Source organism: Urocitellus parryii, chromosome 1 (genome assembly GCF_045843805.1).
Source record: "Urocitellus parryii isolate mUroPar1 chromosome 1, mUroPar1.hap1, whole genome shotgun sequence".
Taxonomy (NCBI): Eukaryota; Metazoa; Chordata; class Mammalia; order Rodentia; family Sciuridae; genus Urocitellus; species Urocitellus parryii.
Genome location: NC_135531.1, coordinates 191,711,340 through 191,731,803, shown reverse-complemented (window position 1 = coordinate 191,731,803; position 20,464 = coordinate 191,711,340). Strand labels below are relative to the sequence as shown.

Genomic DNA, 20,464 nt, shown 5'->3' with positions numbered 1-20,464 from the left:
AGTGAAAGAAATCTAAACTATAGAAACCTCAGACTGGAGAAAAAAAAGGAATCTTTCTGGAATATTTTGATTTGGATGGTATATACTTTTGTCAGAACAAACTATATACCAGAGTTCTGTATAGTTAACTGTGTGTAAATAAATCATAATCCAACAAAAAATCAGTAATACAGTGCTTTAAAAAGAGGTAAGAACAAAGGGGGAAAAAGGTTTTAATATCTGAGAAAAATTTAAGAGGGAAAGATAGATACTTTTTCCACAAGAAAATAAAGAAGATAATGGCAATTATGAAAGAACAACAGTATTAAATGCCATCAAAATTTGGCCCCAACAGTCCTTTAATTATCTGTCAATCTACTCAATAAACTTTAGGTAACTCAGATACATTCTAAACCAGGACCAAGACCTCAGCAAGATGGAAGATCACTCACTGCCTTAGTTGAAATGTTCACAATATCTGAACTAGTTTCCCAGCTTTCCATCCTCTTCCATATGGTTAACATCCTAAAATACAAATCTGATTTTGTTCTTCCTCCACTTAAAAAAACTTCAATGGCTTTAAACCCAGAAAATCAAAGGTCATATGCTGTTTCTTGAATATGGAAGCTACAGAGGGGAAAAGGAAAAGAAAAGTTGGGAAATCTCATGAAAATTGAAGGAAGACCAGAAAAGGAACCAGGAGGGAAAGCAGAGGAGGGAAAGGGGAAATACTGAGGAATGATACTGACTAAATTATATTACTAAATTATGTGCATGTACAAATATGTAATAATGAATCCCACTATTATGTATAATTATAATGTGCCCCAAAAAACGGGAAAAAATACCTCAATGGTTTTGTGTAACCTACAATAAGGGCCTCTCAGGTTTTTTAATCATGTATTCTATCAGTAAAATTTTTTGAGTTGCCAGGTGCAATGGTGCACACCTATAATCACAGCAGCTTGGTAGGCTGTGGTAGGAGGATAGAGAGTTCAAAGCCAGTCTCAGCAACTTAGCGAGTTCCTAAGAAACTCAGCAAGACCCTATCTCTAAATAAAATACAAAAAAAGGACTTGAGGGTGTGCCTCAGTAGTTGAATGCCCCTGAGTGCAATCTTCAGTACCAAGAAAAAAAAAAAGTTTTTGAGTACATACATACATATTTGTATTTCTAAATTGTGCATTTCTATATTTAAACATTATATATATTATGCATAAAACAAATATTTAACTTTATGGATTTAAAATGTAATATTAACATTTGTGTAATAAGAAACAAAATGTTTCATCAGAAGTACCTCCAAGAAAGCCAGGTATTCATACTGGTAGAACTACAAAGTCTCCCCCTTTCCAATTTTATCTCCCACAGCTATCTTCCATCTACTCGGTGCTACGATGATGCCTTAAGTCTTGTATTTCCCCAGCAGTATGCTTTCTTTCATACCTGTGGCTCTTCTGTACTTTATTCTTTTAGCATACTTTTACTCATTTTTCAAAATTCAATCTAATGTTCATTCCTGCTTTATCAAAGCAGTTTGTGATTGTTTCTCAGGATCTTGTTCAAATCACAAAAATCTGCACCTTATTCTTTTTGTCAACTTTTTAATCACATTGAAAAGCAAAATCTATGTTCTATGCATCTTTGTAGCCCAGTACTTACAGTACCTGCACACTTAGTAAGTACTTTAGGAATTACCTTTTCTGTTTGTTTTTCAGGATTCATAATAACTCCCGTAAGTTCCAAAGATGCTAGGAGGTAAACAGTATGTTTCTAATATATTACATATATTTATGACTTAGTCTAACAATTCAAAATAGCACATGCTCTAATCCAAAAGATATTCCCTATACCTTGAATATCTGAAACAACTGGGTATCCCTGTGCAAAAAAATGAAACTAGACAGAAAAATTAACTCAAATTGGATTGCAGGTATAAATGAAAGAGCTAAAATTATAGATGTTATTAAGAAAGTAAAGAACATCTCAGAATATACATATTATAACATGGAGAATGGGGGAAAAGTATTGCAAATTATATATCTCATAAGGAATTTATATTCAAAATATATAAAGAATTCATAAAACTGAATAATAAAATGACAACACCATTTAAAATGGGCAAAAGATTTGGGTAGACATTTCTCCAAAGAAGATATATTAATAAGAAATAAGAACATAAAAAAGTGTTCAACATCACCAGCCATCAGGAAAGTGCAAATCAAATGAGATACCACTTCACATCTACCATGATAGCTATAATGAAGATAAGAACAAGTGTTGGTGAGAATGTACAGATCCAGACTCTTATATTTCTGATAGAAATGTAAAATAGAGCAACCACTTTGGAAAAGCCAAATAGTTTCACAAAAAATTAAAATTACTACGTGACCCAGAAATTCTACTCCTAATAGACACTCAAATGAAATGAAAACATATATCTACACAAAAACTACCACAAAGTTAACAATAGTATTATTCATAGTAACCAAAAGGTAGAAGCAACCTAAATTTCCTATAATAAACAAATGGGTAAATCAAATTATCTATATCCATACAATGGAATAATTGTTCATCAACAAATATGAATGAAGTATTGATAAATGCTACAATATGAACAAACTTTGAAAACAGTTGTTTGAAAAAAACTAAATACAAAAGACCACATATAGTATGATTCCATTCATATGACCTTATCTGTATATATGACCTCATCTATATGTGTGTATATCTTATATGTGTATTCAAGGATTTTTTTTCAATTTCTTTTTTTTTATTAGTTGTTCAAAACATAAAATTTGTAACTGAACATCTTTTTTTTTTTTTTTTTGGTGGTGGTACTGGGGATTGAACCCAGGGCCTTGTGCATGTGAGGCAAGCACTTTACCAACTGAGCTATATCCCCAGCCCTGTATTCAAGGATTTTAATTAATCCAATTGCATGTACCTGAAGTCATTACAAATATTTTTAAAAAGTAAGATCACAAATCCATGCCTCTGAGGATAGAAATGAAGTAAGTGCTACTAAGCCAGATAATACATGTGTGCATACACACACACACACACACACACACACACAAATAAAAACCCTTATAACACTATAATGTATTAACCCCATTTTATAGAAAAGAAAAGATTAGGGCTGGGACTGTGGCTCAGTGGTAGGGTGCTTGCTAGTATGTGTGAGGCAGTGGGTTCAATTCCAGCACCGCATACAAATAAATAAAAAATAAAGGTCCACTGTCAACTAAAAAATATATTTTAAAAAAAGGTTAAGAGATTTAAAAACTTGCCTAACATTACCACACCACAAAGGGGTAAAGCTAGAATTTGAAATGCCATGGCCCTGTTCTTCTCACTAGGGGTTAAGCCATATATATTTACTCTATAGTACTTAGATACTACACATTCAATAGTTCATACAAGAACAAGTTAAGCCCGGTACAGTGTCACACACCTTTAATCCCAGACTCAAGGTCAGCCTCGGAAACTTCGTGCGGTCCTAAGAAACTTAACAAGATCTTTTCTCAAAAAAAGAAATAAATGGGGCTGGGGATATAGCTCAGTGGTAAAGCATCCCTGGGTTATATCCAAAAAAAAAAAAAAAGATAATCAGTGAGATCAATAGATTAGAATTTAAGGAGATGGTTGGGTAAATGCCAAATGAGCAAATGAGTCATGAATAGATTTGTACAGAAAATCAGATTTCAGTTTGCCTGTAAGTATGATAAAACTAATAAGAGCAGATAGGGTGCTGGTGTAGCAAACTGGATACCAAATTTACGGAACAAATAGCCTATTTAGCTGAAGCTTCCTTTAAAGGAGCAGAAGAGCAAAAAAGAGAACTGACTATGAAGACTAGAATATCAATTTAGGCTTAACCCTATAGACAACGGAAAATCACTGAAATCTTCTGTGAAGGTTTATAAAATGATGACAGCATTAGAATTCCCCTAAGCACACTGGAAGGAGAAAGAAGAAATGGAAAAAGCAAAGAAGATGAAAGCAGGGGGAGGAAATTAAAAAGACAGTGAGAAAATAGTGTATCCCAGTGATTATAAAAGGAAATCTGTATCTGAGGGCAGATTTCTTGGGTTCACAGAGCATCTTCCTTTTTTTAATTTTTTGGTTCAGCAAGATTGAACCCAGGGGCACTTAACCACATCCCCAGCTCCTTTCATTTTGAGACAGGCTCTTGCTAAGTTGCTTAGGACCTCCTGAATTGTTGAGGTTGGCCTTCAACTTCTGATCCTCCTGCTTCAACCTCCCAAACCACTGGGATTACAGTAGTGCTCCAACACACCTGGCACTCAGAGTACTTCTTATCACCTACTACCTTATTAATATTGAGCATATTGATTTTCTCTATGTGCCTCAATTTTCCATCTATAAAATGGGGATAATAATATTTCCTACTTCCTAGGATTGCATTTGAGAATTGAGATGATAAAGTACTCAGAAAGTGTCCTGTATACAGTAAATACTCAATAAATATTAGATTTTTTGGTATCAAAAATTCAGAAGTGAGGGCTGGGCTGTAGCTCAGTGGCAGAGCACTTGACACTGAGGTACTAGGTTCGATCCTTAGCACCACGTAAAAATAAATAAACAAAATAAAGGTATGCTGTCCATCTACAACTACAAAAAAATTTTTAAAGATTCAGAAGTGATGAACCAACAAAACTGAGTACTTATTAGAAGAAAAAAAGCAAGAACTTGGAAAAACGTTGCCAGAAGATATCCTTCTTTTCTTTAGGTGGTCCCCCACCCCGCCCCCGCCATTTGGTTAAATTTGGCTAAAAAAAAAAAGTCACAATTTAAAACTAAATGAATATAACTTAAGACAATCCTTGGTTTACAAATATTCTGCATGTATGAGTAGTTTTTAGTGGATAAAAATCTATTTTTAAATTAATATGGCAAAAATAAAACTGCAAGAGGGGCTGTGGCTGTGGCTCAGCGGTAGAGCACTCGTCTAGCATGTGCGAGGCCCTGGGTTAGATCCTTAGCACCTCATAAAGTAAAATAAAGACATTATGGGGCTGCAGGTGTGGCTCAAGCAGTAATGTGCTCGCCTGGCATGCAGGGGGCGCTGGGTTCGATCCTCAGCACCACATTAAAAAAATAAAAATAAAGATGTTGTGTCCACCGAAAACTGAAAAATAAATATTAAAAAATTCTCCCTCTTCTCTCTTAAAAAAAAAGACATATGTCCACCTACAACTAAAATAAATATATATTTAAAAATAAATAAATAAAACTGCAAGAAAAACTTGGAAAATAATGGGCTGACATTTGTTCTAATGGAATGTACAATAAATTTGCAGTACTTAAAATAAAATGCTAGAGCTGGGGAAGTACCTCAGTAGTACAGCATTTGCCTAAGATGCATGAGGCACTGGGTTCAATCCCCAGGGGGAAAAAAAAAGCATATTTATACGAACAGATAATATTCAGAATCCAGAAATCCAGAAACAGGCCCAAGTATATATGGAACTTATTAAATAATAAAGGAAACATACTCAATAGAATTAAGTTTGGGAAAAGACAGCTAACTACAGGAATAAAAGACGACTGACTCACTTTATTCACAAAAATTAATTCTATGTAGATATCTATATTTTAGAACAAAATAAATCTCTTTAAAAGAGTAAGTACTAAAAAAAAAGAACAAATTTATAATCTTAAGGTAACAAGATTACACATGATATGAAATCTAGAAGTCATAAAGTGCCTAACTACTTAAAAATATAAACTTGATACTTTATACCATACACAAAAATTACACTAAAGATCCAGTTTAAACATACAAGCTAAAACTATAAATCTCTTACACATGGAGGAAAAGTTCATTGACACTGGATTTCACAATGATTTACTGATACAAAAAACAGAGTCCAATTCATCTACTTTTTTCTTTTTGTCTATCAAAATTAAGTTTTGTGCAACAAAGGATACTATCTACAGAGCGAAAGAGCAACCAATGGGATGGAAGAAAATCTTTGAAAATCACATGTCAGATAAGGGATTAACATTCAGAATATTAAAGAACTCTTACAGCTCAGCAACTAAAAAAACAAATTAAAAAATAAACAAAGGACCAAGCATGGTGGTGCACACCTGTAATCCTAGCAGCTCAGGAGGTTGAGGCAAGAGGACCATGAATTCAAAGACAGCCTCAGCAAAAGCAAGACACTAAGCAACTCAGTGAGAACCTGTCTCTACATAAAAAATACAAAATAGGGGTGGGAATGTGGCTCAGTGGTCGAGTGCCCTTGAGTTCAATCCCCAGTACTCCCCCCCACAAAAAATAAAGGACTTGAATAGACATTTCATCAAAGTATATACACAGAAAAGCAATAAGCACAGGAAAAGATGCTTAACGTCACTAATAATTCAAAAGCACATTGGGATACTACTTTAAATCTGTTAAGATGACTATTATTTAAAACACCAGAAAATAAGTGTGTTGTACAGGATATGCATTGCTAGTGGGAATATAAAATGATACAGCCACAATAGAAAATAATATAGAAGCCCCTCAAGAAATGAAATGTATAATTTCCACATGAACCAGCAATTCCATTTCTGGTTTATACCCCCGCAAGGAACTGAAGCAGGAACACAAACACATATTTGTACACCCCTGTTCATAGCAGCATTACTCAAAACAGTCAAAAGGTAGATGTAATCCATGTCCATCGATAGATGAATGACTAAAAAATGTATATACATACCATGAAACATTATTCAGCCTTTAAAAGGGATGAAATTCTGACAGATGCTGCAATACAAATGAATCTTGAGGACATTATGCTTAATAAAATAAGCTAGTCACAAATAGGCAAACAGTGTATGATTCCTCTTATATGAGTTTGTTTTTCTTGAATGAGTATTTTTGTTAGGGATGATGAAAAAGTTTTGAATATGGATGGTGAAGATATTTGCACTACATGAATGTATTTAATGCCAATGAACTATATACACTTAAAATGGTAAATTTTATGTGATGTATTTTTGCCATAGTAAAAAATACATAAACTCTTGGGAAACAAAAACATTCAAATTAAGAAGAAAATGACTGAGAAAAATATTTGCAAGAGTTAGCACTCATAAAAACATTAAGAGTCCTTCTACAATTCAACAAGACAGCAGAAAATTGGTGAGTGTACATGATAAGCCATCAGAAAGGGAATTCTAATGTTTAATAAACACAAAGAAATGCTTAAAAGTACTCAGGGAAATATAAATACAAATGAGGCAGTTTTATTCTATCATACTAGTAAAAATAAAATGAATAATGTTGGAGGATTGGGGTTCTTGGTGTTTTTCCCCACACACATGTGAGAGTGTAAATACATTTAACCATTTTGACAGAAAACATGGCTATATTCCTTAAATATAAAAATCACATCCCCTCTGATCTAGTAATTTCACTTATAGAATTCTTTTTTAAATATATTTATTTTTTATTTGTAGTTGGACACAATACCTATTTATTTGTTTGTTTGTTTATTTATATGTGGTGCTGAGGATCAAACCCAGGGCCTCACATGGGCGAGGCAAGCACTCTACCACTGAGCCACAACCCCAGCCCTTATAGAACTCTTTATTACAGAAATATTCATACAAATATGCAAGGTATACACAGTCATGCTTACTACCTTATCATAATACCATAACTGCAAAAACTAGAAAGTAAATATTCTTCAATAGGAATATGTACAGACATTAGGATACAGTCATTCAATGAACTATATATAGTGCAAGCACTAAAATAATGATAGATGTTTTTGTCCTATGTTGCAAAAGTGCCAACAAGATAAAGTTTTTTTAAAAAGGAAGTGTAATAAAAGAATGTGATCATTTTCTCATTAAAAATGTAATATGTATACTTTTCTGTGTATACACAGAAAAGAACAAACTGTTAAAATTTGTTAGCTGTAGAAAGTAGATGAGAGGAAGTGATAATGCAAAGATTATCACTTTTTTAAAATACAAACATCATTTAGTTTGGTGACAATATTTTGCAATTAAAGGTATTTTAAGTTTTTCAAGTAAAGTAATTGGGACTCCAAAATAAAAATTGAAACAACAACAAAGGACAACGAGAACAGAATTAATTTTAGGAAACTGACTCCAAAAGAAAACCTTCTAGACAATTTATAGATCTCTTGCTCCAAAATATTTCTCCAAACAATGTAAAAGTGTTAACTTACTTGTCTTACATTTTTCTGTAATATCACAAGCATTCTTTTAAAAACTTGAAAACTAAATGGTGAAAAGAAATTCCGAGACAGGAGCCCAAAAGCAGTTTGGAGGACTAATTTTAGTCATTTAGATTAGGAACTCTGTGATTAGAAGCATAACAATGTCAATTTCATTTTTCTTTTTCCTTTAGTATTTTAATAAAACACAAAACCAAAAATAATTTGTGAGATTATTTATTATTCATTCAAAAAATTTTCCCCCAGTGCTGGGGGATGGAACACAGAACCTCATACGTGCTAGAAAGTGCTGCATCCCCTGCCCTTCGAATCTTTTAAATCAATTAATAAAACTATTTTTTAATGATGGAGATTAGCATACATTTGGCTATGGGAGTGAAGATGGGGTAGAAACCAGAAATGAAGGAAAGAAGTAGGTAATTTTGAGCATTTAACATTTAAGGGCTAGCAAAACTTGAAGCTTTTGGCCTCAGAGCCAAGATAGCAGAAATCAGTAAAAATGGCTAAAGACAAAAACAAATTTCATCAACTAAAAAATTACCACTTCTGTATATGAGAGAAAACTACGGCTTCTTCATAGCCTTGCAATCTCCATCATGCAAAATGTTCCAAAATTTCAAGTTCAAGTAAGACTTTGCAGAGGTATTCTCACCAAAACTAAATACATTAATTTTAAAAATAATAAAAACATACAAAAACTTTTTTTTTTTTTTTGGTACTGGGGATTGAACCCAGGGGCACTTAACCACTGGGTCACATCCCTAGCCCTTTTTTGTATTTTATTTAGACAGGGTCTAGCTGAGTTGCTAAGTGCTTTGCCAAGTTGCTAAGGCCAGCTCTGAACTCCCAATCCTCCTGCCTCAGCCTCCAGAGTCCCTGAGATTTCAGGTGTGTGCCACCATGCCTGGCACAAAAGTCATTTTAAACAGCTTTTATTTAACCTGTTTTGGGGTCACAGGCTTCTTTGAGTATCTGATGAATACTATGCACAATCTCTTAAAAAAGAGCTCACTATATATATATGTGTGTATACACACACACACACACACACACACACACACAGTGGTGATCCTTCTAACCACCAAAAGTTATAAATCCTTTAAACCAGCAGAACTCTAATTTTAATAGTACTATAAAAACCTAACTTCTACTGTAATTTTCTTAGATATCTGGTTTGGATTAATTGCCTGAACAGCTAAGAGTCTCTAGTTGTAACTTTCCTAGAAAGAGCAACAGAAATACTTACAACTGACGGATGAATAAATGACCATGGAGCAAAGGGAAAAGGATTCAACAATCTTGAAGTGAGGAAATGCAAAGGAAGAATGTTGTTTTGAGAAACACAAAATAAGGAAAAAATTTCTGGTACATAGTTGGCACTTTATAAATGAATAAATGACTGGGCTGGGGATACAGCTCAATTGGTAGAGAGTTTGCATTGCATGCACAAGGCCCTGAGTTCAATTACCAACACCACATTAAAAAATAAAAAACAAATAAATGAACAAAAGAAATAGCTTAAAAGAGGAAGACAATCTTAGAACATGGCCCCAGAAATAGGAGAAGAAATTTAATATTTTATGCCACCCTAAAAACATTTAAATATTACTCCATATGGAAAAATGCAACCTAGCTTCTAAACAACCACTTTTACAATATTTTAGAATATGACTCATCCATAAAACTTAACTTTGTAGTGAATATAAAATTAGAAAAAAAATAAAATTACTGTGCGGCCAATTTGGAAAGCAGTATGGAGATTCCTGGGAAAGCTGGGAATGGAACCACCATTTGACCCAGCTATTGCCCTTCTCGGACTATTCCCTGAAGACCTTAAAAGAGCGTACTACAGGGATACTGCCACATCGATGTTCATAGCAGCACAATTCACAATAGCTAGACTGTGGAACCAACCCAGATGCCCTTCAATAGATGAATGGATAAAAAAAATATGGCATTTATACACCATGGAGTATTACGCAGCACTAAAAAATGACAAAATCATGGAATTTGCAGGGAAATGGATGGCACTAGAGCAGATTATGCTAAGTGAAGCTAGCCAATCCCTAAAAAACAAATACCAAATGTCTTCTTTGATATAATGAGAGCAACTAAGAACAGAGCAGGGAGGAAGAGCAGGAGGAAAAGATTAACATTAAACAGAGACATGAGGTGGGAGGGAAAGGGAGAGAAAAGGGAAATTGCATGGAAATGGAAGGAGACCCTCATTGTTATACAAAATTACATATAAGAGGTTGTGAGGGGAATGGGAAAATAAACAAGGAGAGAAATGAATTACAGTAGATGGGGTAGAGAGAGAAGATGTGAGGGAAGGGGAGGGGGGATAGTAGGGGATAGGAAAGGTAGCAGAATACAACAGTTACTAATATGGCATTATGTAAAAATGTGGATGTATAACCGATGTGATTCTGCAATCTGTATTTGGGGTAAAAATGGGAGTTCATAACCCACTTGAATCTAATGTATGAAATATGATATGTCAAGAGCTTTGTAATGTTTTGAACAACCAATAAAAAAAGAAATGGAAAAATATGTAAATAAATAAATTAAATAAAATTACTAAATCAAAGTCAGAAGGAAAAAAGGAGAAAATTAATTCAAAAAGGGGAAAAAATAAAAACTAAAACCAAAACATAAAGAAAATACTTATAAAACTAAATACAGAAGAATTTAACTACATAATTATTTACTTTAAAATGTACCAGACATAGAAAAAAGACTTTCTGCCTTTTGCATAATGCTTAAGAAAATGCCATCATCACTATATTTTAACAAAATCTCTAAGCAACTAAATATAATCTGTTTATGCTGTTTATCTTTTGCAAAAGGAACATGACAAGTTCAAAGGATTAATCACATGTTCTGAGGAGACAACCAATTAGCTAATGGTTGATTACTGATGACGTACCAGGCAATGTGTCATGTGAAAGTAATAAATGAATCAGCAAATTAACTGTTATAACCAGTGTTACTAGATCATATCCTCTGTATGCCAAACTCCCTAAAAAAGGGTCACAGCACTGGAGATGTAATTGCCAATTGTAAAATGATCACAGCTTTATTTTTTGTAGCATTTGCAGTAACAAAATGTGATCTATACCAAACCAAGTGGTAAAATTTAAATGAGAATGTCATTTAATGAAATTAATTACTTATAAACAGCTCACATATAAGACTGATGTTTGCTATTTAGAATTATGTTGTAAAGACATTTTATTACATAAAATAAGTAAGTAAATGGTTTTGGCTAAGACTTCAAGAAAAATATTTATATAGTTATATTTATTAGTTTTAGTGGTATATGCCCCATATCAAATTTAAGTTCAACATGAAATTCATAATGTGTATTAAGACTTATCACACTGAAAATTTTACCAATCATATTTAGTTATCATGCTGTAACTAAATAACAAGCAAATCTTCAAAACTGTGCCAAAGAAAAGAATTAGGAAACGGTTGATCCAAAAATGTCTATAGAGCTCTCTCATTATCTTAAAACTAAACCTAAGCCTTCTCAGCCAGTATACTTTACATACCATAAAGCACTCCCCCTTCCCTCCAGCAAGGTGTTAGGTTTTTAATTGCTAGATGCTCTAAGGATTAATGAATAATTTTTATTTGCAAAAAAGGTGTTAAGTAATTCTACTTGTTTATATTCTCCTCTACAGCTCCTGGACACATGTGAGAGAGAGGGTTAAAACTAAGGGTTAATGCCAGCCGTGGTGATGCACACCTGTAATCCCAGTGGCTCAGGAGGCTGAGACAGGAGGAACTTGATTTCAAAGCCAGCCTCAGCAATAGTGAAGCACTAAGCAACTCAGTGAGACCCTGTCTCTAAATAAAATACAAAATAGGGCTGGGGATGTGGCTCACTAGCTGAGTGCCCCTGAGTTCAATCCCAAGTACTCGCCCTCCCTTCCCCACTTCAAAAAAAAAAAAACCTAAGAGTTAACATTAATTGGAAGAGCACAAAGCAAATAAACAACAGAGGTAAAATTCCATACAAGCAGTATGGCTTTAGTGCCCTCATTCATCACTATGCTATGCTGCCTCTTGAAGGTATCTCTTGCCATTTTTATCTTACAAAAATAAAAATTTTGACACTAACACCAAAAACTCCCCAAACTTTAAAAAAGAAATAAAATCAAATGTCAATTATTTTCTTCTGTACGATCTCCAAAGAAAAAGACACCATAGATACTAAAAGAAAAATAAAAATGGAAGGAAAAAAACAGACTATAAATTTATTATAGTCTTATTCCTTAAACATTGTGAGCAGCTAAATGTTGCTTTCATTTTATTCATCTCAGAAACACTGTATTTCCATCAGTGACTAGCCCAGAACTATCTGAAGTTTTCCCCAAAACTTCAGCATTAAAATTACTTTACTCCTCACTTTAATGATCCATAAAACACCCAAATGTTCTGAGAAAATGCAAATAAAGGAAACTTAACTAGTTATAAAATTTGTATCATTCCCAAGATTTGACTTATTGTTATAACTTAGCTTGAAAAGTTTTCAAACTAGAGAAAACTTATAGTCCAAATTTATTTTAAATTTGTTGTATGAACTCTAAGCACAGAAGTGTCATTTGATTCTGTGGAGTGGGTATAAAAAATCTGAACACATTTCAATACCTTCTAAAGTTAATGGTTTTTCTTCCATGAATTTTTCAGAGGGGAAAGAGCCAGTCACTGACTAAATCATTCTGTTACCACCAGATCATGACATACCTAAACTTAACATTTTATAAAAAGTACTTACAATTTTTGCTAGGTATATAAAATCATAAAATTACAAAGCTAAAAGGAATTTGAAAGTTTAATTCCCCTTTCCTTCAAGCAGGATCATACTTATACCACCAAGATTTTTATCTATCTTATCAAGTCCAAGATACTAAAATCTAAAACCTGCCTTAGAAAATCTTTTTTAATAGTGCTTTAAGTAATGCTATATTTACTTAAACTTCTGAAACCAGACAAGACAGAGCTGAGAAATCATGTGGGTTCTAAAGGCAAGTGAGACTTAGGTTAAATCCTGGTTATACCAACTACTGGCAAAATGGCTGGACAAATTGCTAAATGAACACAAAGCTCATTTCTCTAAACCAAACCAAGGATATACTGAGGAACCAGGGTTTACAAATTAAAAAGAAAGGGGCTGGAAGTGTAGTCCAGTGGTAGAGCATGTGTTTTAGTATGTACAATTCTTCTCCTGGGTTCAAACCAGGAAAATTCTTTTCTAATTCTTTTCCTGGGTTCAAACCCAGCACCCCCCATAAATATTAATTTCAAATGATAATGCGCTTGTTATATGTTAACATAAAGTCTAGTTGCCAGGAAAAAAATTAATAAGAGTAGCATTATTTTACATTTTGCAAATCTTTTTAATGTATAGGTTTTTCTTAAAAGACAACAGGATACTCATATCTGCTTCTGTATTCAATATTTCCAGTCTACTGTTTCAACTGAAATACTATAGGAAGAAAACTTGGCCTGACAAAAGTAAAGCAGTTGGAAAAGGCAGGGTCTTGACAACCCTTCAGAAGCTCTCAGGCACCAAGATGAATTCTTCAGATCACAGACTAAGAATTGCTAATCTAAGGGAATTCTAATCCATGCACAACTCAGGTCTGCACGATGATAAACTTTGCTAGATTTCGTCAACAGAGAATAGAGCTCAAGACTGGCAGGGCAATTCTAAAATTGAGGTGAAAACAATCTTGAAGGAAAGAAGCCAATAAGGGAGTAAACTTCAAAATGTATAAAACACTGCCCCAATAAGGGAGTAAACCTCAAAATGTATAAAACACTATCTATTAAACCATGCATGTACAATGGAGACTTGAGCACATTAAGAGCACTGCTGGCATCATTAAAAATGGAATGGAATTTTTTTTATTTATTTGGTCTAATTAGTTGTACATGACAGCAGAATGCACTTTAATTCACAGTACACAAATGGAGCACAATTTTTCACTTCTCTGGTTGTACACGAAGTAGAGTCACATCATTTGTGCAATCATACATGTACCTAGGGTAACAATGTCCATCTCGTGGAATGGAATTTTAAACCAGCTAAAATAAGTGTTTGCTGGAACAAAAAAAACAAAAACTCTTCAGAGGAATCCAACAGAAATGTTATGAGTCTTATGAATGAAAATTTATGCTTATATAATTCTCATAGGAACACAACAGAAATTTTATCAATGAAAATTTATGCTTACATAATGAAATATAGATTATATTGTCTTCACATTTCACTCATAATCTAAGCATAAAATTTAAAATTTACTAGATACACATACACACACAAAAAGCCAAGCAAATAAAAAACTGGAAAATGTGACTTAAAAGTTAACAGAAACCAATTCCAAGAAGACCTAGGTAATGCAACTGGCTTTAGACTAGCTATAATAAATATGTTCAAGGACAAAAGACACATATCTCCAAGATAAACTTTAATCAAGATAAGTAATCTCAGAGAAACAGAAATTAGAAGAACCAAATAGAAATTATAGACCTAAAAGGTACAACAACTGAATTGAAAAATACATCACATGGACCTAAAGCAAGTTGGAGACAACAAAAGAAAGAGTAAATAAACTCAAAATCACAAAAAAAGTATCCAACCTAAAAGAGAGACAAAAGGTCTGAGATTAGCAGAATGATAGACTACCTTTAGGAGCAGTATTGAGGTCAAACATAATTCAAGACACAGAAAAATAGAGGATGGGGCAGAAAAAAATAAACATTTGAATAAATAATAGCCTAAATTTTCCCAATGTCATGAAACATTATCTATCTTATCAAGTCCAAGATACTAAAATCTAAAACCTTAGAAAATCTTTTTTAATAGTTGCTTTAAGTAATGCTATATTTACTTAAACTTCTGAAACCAAAGACAAGACAGAGTTGAGAAATCATGTGGGTTCTGAAAACCTTATCCAATATTAAACCCAAGTAGAAAAAACACAAAGAAAACACATCTTTGTACATCACTGACAGAGAGCTCAAAGTTTCTTTAAAAAAATCTTGAAAGTAGTCAGAAAAACCCAAAAGTAGAACAAAAGTATGAATGATATCTACCATCTCATTCAACCATAGAAACAGAAGACAACTATATATGAAACTCTAGGACAAAGAAAAATGATCTATGGTGTATATAATAAAAACAGCAGATACCTGGGGGCATGGGGATTAACTGGAAAGGGTCACTAGAGATCTTTCTAATGGTGACAAAACATCCTTCATCTTGGTAGTAGTGTGAATACATCATCAGATTTGTTAAAACTAAGCAGTCACATTTTGTATATTACAATGTATGTAAATTCTATCTTTAAGAACTATTTAAAAATCTAGTAGGGTTAAGGAATTGAACAGATACTACAGCATAAGAAATGGCAGAATACTGTTAAAACTGGGTGATGGATTTGGGGATTCATTATACTATTTTGTCAACTTTACATATTATTTGAAAATTTCCACAAGTTTTTAAAACTTTTTCTTTTAATTCCTCTTCAGTTGGAAGAGGATTGGTAATTATTCTTCTTTATATTATATAAAATCTCTTATTACAACTTTATCTAAACTTTCTTTTCTGAGACATATAATCCCTGCCATTTATGCTTTCTTTAATCTCATTTGTAATTGTTTCTACAGCTCACTTTGAAGTCTAGTTGTGTATTCCACGTCTACGTACTACTATTCAGTAGGGAGAAAACAGCTGAACTAACATTTCTTAAGCCTCTACTACATGCTTAGTAGTATGCTACCTTCTGTAAATATAGTGACAATTTAAATCCCAGAATGAATTTAGAATTTACTATTTTAATCTGATCTATTTATTACTTCTTTCCCTCACTAGAATTTACCTTCAATGACAGCATGAACCTTATTTTGTTTACTACTTATTCCATGAGGCATATAGCAGTACTCAGTAAATGCACCTAAATCAAACAATTAAAGAATATTAGGGCTTATAAATACCTGGTTCAACTCTCTTTTTTGATAATGCAAATCTTTTCCTGTCCAAGCTATATCTACCCTTTAATCTTACTGGAATCTTTATCGATCGTTATGAATTTGTTTCAAGTGGAATAGGGCAAACAGTTTGAGAACTTCACATTTTCTCTTTATTAAAAAATTTAAACAGGGCTGGGGATGTGGCTCAAGCAGTAGCGCGCTCGCCTGGCATGCGTGCGGCCCAGGTTCGATCCTCAGCACCACATACAAACAAAGATGTTGTGTCCGCCGATAACGAAAAAATAAATATTAAAATTCTCTCTCTCTCCCTCTCTCTCACTCTCTCTTTGAAAAAAAAATTTAAACAAAAAACATTTAATATAGTAAATCAATTTACATAATCAAAAAAATCTTTATATCATGTGTGATTTCTATAGGTGGTGTTACTTTTTCTGCTCATATTCATATGGATAAAGAAAACATCCGAATGTTTGGGTTTTTTTGATAGCCTCAAGTTCTGTATTGCCACTCTAAGCTAAAAATCCCTACAAATATCTAGAATTGAGTTCTTTACAGAGTGTAAATTGCAGTTGAACTATTATTGAATTAATAATAGATGATAAAAAGAATCACTAGTTTTACTTCAAATGAAATTAACATACTAAACACCTACATAAACTTAAGATAAAATTGTTAGAATCCCCCAGTGAATCAAACAAAAACTAGGTTTGTTCCTCAGAGTTCATTCTTGAGGAAACATTTGGGTGTGGTTTGTGAATAAAATTATCAGTACTTTTGATTAGAATTAGAGTTCTACCTCAATATTGAATAATTTTTTCATTCTTACATAAAATTCTTAAAACAAGTTAAAATGGGTGAGGAAGTGGTTATCAAAACACAAAAATTTAATAAAATATCTGTTAATTAACCAAAAATTTTCCTTATAAACAAAATACACAGAAGTTGGTAAATACAATTTTTCTTTGACCAACTAAAAAACTTTGAAAAAAAATTTTTCTAACATTCCAAGGAATAAGGCAAGAGAAAAGTAAACTTTTGATGAAACAAAAATCACTCACAAAGAATGACATTTTATATATATAGATATAGCTTTATTATTTAAAAAACATTTCACAAATGTCTTACACATATCATTTGCCACAAATTCAAATTTTTCCAAAAGCCATTTGATATCTACAGATTATACATAACTTTAAAATTAAACATTTAATTCAAATGTGCCAAATATAGCAAAGGGCTTAAAAACAGAGGTTTCAAAGTAAATACTAATTTAGAGACAGCAGCAAATAGATCTAACCTTTTCAAGTGGCCTTCCCAAAGAGTTTCCAATCAGTTTCCAGTCATTCAAGACTTCTTCAACTTTAGAAATAAACCTAGGAAGAAGACAAAAAAGCTTTCTCTAAATATGTAACTTCACATTTTTTTCCTATTATATAATTTCTTTTAAAAGGTAATTTCTATATTTTAACATTTTGGTTATAAAAGGCTTGTAAGTTTAATAGGCTAATTTATGGATATAATAAAAGCAGAAATAATCTTATTTAGCTCAAGTTTTAAAGAAGTTCAAAGTCTTAACTTTTTTTCCTCATGAACTGTAAAATACCAGTCCCACTCTACAAACAGGAGCATAAAAGCCAAGAAACAAATTTACTACTTTGTGTTCTCATACAATTGTTTCCATATGAAGAACTAAAGGATTTAATATTCTATTTCAGGATATTTTAAATATTTAACCAGAGAAAAGTGATCATTTTTCCATTCAAAATACTGTTTTCTCACCCCACCCTCCTAAATTCAAATTACTTTTTTCTAACTACCTTCAAGATACCAATTTCAAATTCAACAGGCCCAAAACTGCTGTCACTTTGACACTTATTCTTTCAGGCAAGAAACTGCAGTTCCATGTTTGGTTTTCCCCACTCTCATACATATCAAATTCATTTATCTAAATCTTCTTTAAAATATCTTACAATTCTCCTTTGTTTTTCTCCAGTCCTCAAATCACCATCCTAACTATGAATCAAGTCATGATATTCACTTTCATTTTACCTCACCTGGCCATTCTAAAAATCAAGATTCTCTCACTACTTTTTTAAGCATTGGTTCTTTTCTAAGTGTGGTCTCCTCATCAGCAGGATCTGCCTTACCTGGGATCATGTTCTAAAAGCAAATTTTAGGATTCCACCTCAGACCTAAAGAATCAGAAATTCTGAGGTGGATCCAAGCAATCTATGATTCTAATGCACAGAAAAACCTGAGAATCACTGGTCAAAAGTATAGAATGTAGATTCCTTCACTTAACTTTGGAAGTTTTCCACAACCTAGTCTCATCTTCCTTATTAATCTTAATTATTTCCTGTCAATAGGAAACATTTCTTCATGAAGTCAGAAAGATTCATTCTCACCTGTCAGTCAGATGTCTAGCCCTTCTCATGTCTAACCCACCCCTTCCCAATCCGTCTCTTCTAGAGTCTGCTATCTTGCCCAGCTGGTCTTAATCTCCTGAGCTTCCCCATTAACTAGGACCATAAGCACCAGCACTAAGCTTCAACTGCCTATTTTCTCCCTCCCCCCACTTTCTATTTTCAAATCTGCTAATTTCTTAGCTTTTCTACAAATTATCTCCAACAATTCTAAGTCCAAAACATTATCCCTATTTAAACTACTATTTTTACAGTTAAAGTGCCAATTGGATTACATTTTAACTATTTGCAGTTTGGGTTTTTTTTTTTTTTAACATAAGGATTATGTGGGGGGCAGAGGGGTTCCCCTTGGCGTGACTCAGGACCCTGGACACACTACCTGATGAGTATAGTCTTGTCAGTGTGACTGGGGGGTCAGGGGAACACTGCAAGTCAAATCATTATTCCAACAGGGATTTTTAAAAAATATTTTTTTCCTATGCCATCTAATTACGTATTCACAAATTTTACCTCCCAATCAGAAAGATTACAAAATTTCAACAATCTAAATACTGACCTCAACACTGACAAAACTGAAGGGTTTCTGTGATACCGAACAGAAACCTTAATCTAAGCTATCACTCCTCCACAAAACTGGCTTTCCACTAATATCAGTGGTATAACAATTCCACTCATACAGCTGTTCCGAGTTTGTTAGGCACAGGAAGCCTGGCACATCACCCACTGAATTGTTAAAACTTAAATCAAAACGTTCCTAAGCCATATGCAGAATTTGTAAAAAGGTTATTCTGAAAGACGGGATGGAGATGGTGGGAGTGTAGCAGATGCACCATCATCAATACACTTGAGAAAGGCCTCATCCTGAAAATGGAATACCGATGTCCACAGAAGTAAAAAAATGCAGCTGCGAAGTTTATTGCTAATGATTAAATGAGTTAAACAAGAATGAAAATAGGAACGGTAGTGGTAGTTTCGGCAACTATTTTTGTGTGTGGGCAAGGGTGTAGTCAAAGTGGGCTGAAAGTAAACAAAACTTTTTCTAAAAGCCCCACGGTCAAGGGTTTGGCCGACGGGGGCGGGCCGGGACTTGTCAAGACGGGATGCGGAAGAGGTCTGTATCTAACCAGAAAAGGGATGACTCGGGACCTACGGGTATTACTTTTCTCACAGAAGCGGCCTCACAAGTGTTATGTTTGGGCTAGGAAAGTGGCGGGGGCAGGCCAGGGCCCAGAGTACTGGCAAACGGAGATGCGACTCACCTTTCCCATTCCGAGGCAGTGGTGAAGTCTGTGATTTCAAATACTTCGGACTCGGGCTGAGGGAAAGGAAGGGAAAGAAAAGAAAAAAACTAAGCTCCAGAGCGATGACGTGGAGGCGCGAACTTAGTGACATAAGATAGGAATCAGGGAACTCACCTCACTGTCAGCAGCCATCTTGAGGAGCGCCGGGTCGGGCGCTAGGACTGCCGGGAAGAAGAGCGCAAGAGGGAGGGGCGGAGGGCAGTGAGCGATAGTGGGCGGGGAGTATCGCCAAGGCCCCGCCCCTGAGGCCCAGCCTTCTGATGATGAATCTTCCTTAGGCTAGAGAATGCTCTTTTTTCCTAGGATAAGAATTTAGTATTCCCTACCTTAACGTCTGGCTGGCTTAATGATATTTGAAAATTTTCTGTACAGTAAATGATTACAGTAAAGTACCAGAAGGAAGGTAGAACAAAGTCCTAGATTCATGTGGATAAGATTGTATTAAAAAACCTAAAATACATTGGGTCTGTTTTCGTTTAAATTGTTTTTTGATTGCCAGGCCCTGAATAGGTGATAAAATCCCACC

General features: G+C 33.9%; 1 protein-coding gene and 1 non-coding gene across 5 annotated transcripts in view; both read right to left on the bottom strand.

Moving 5' to 3' along the window:
• Positions 1 to 20,094, bottom strand: part of Rab3gap1 (RAB3 GTPase activating protein catalytic subunit 1) — a 92,741-nt gene extending 72,647 nt beyond the window's left edge. For all 4 annotated transcript variants that reach the window (XM_026388337.2, XM_026388352.2, XM_026388355.2 and 1 more), the window contains exons 1-3: positions 20,053 to 20,094; positions 19,897 to 19,952; positions 17,512 to 17,587 (exon numbers count right to left, since the gene is read on the bottom strand). In XM_026388337.2, coding sequence (XP_026244122.1) covers positions 17,512 to 17,587; positions 19,897 to 19,952; positions 20,053 to 20,070 — 150 coding nt within the window. In that variant the 5' untranslated portion in view covers positions 20,071 to 20,094. The remainder of the gene's footprint in view (positions 1 to 17,511; positions 17,588 to 19,896; positions 19,953 to 20,052) is intronic.
• On the bottom strand, positions 2,812 to 2,884 carry Trnav-cac (transfer RNA valine (anticodon CAC)). The gene has a single exon. It is a non-coding gene; the product is annotated as a tRNA-Val (tRNA).
• Positions 20,095 to 20,464: the final 370 nt, after the last annotated feature.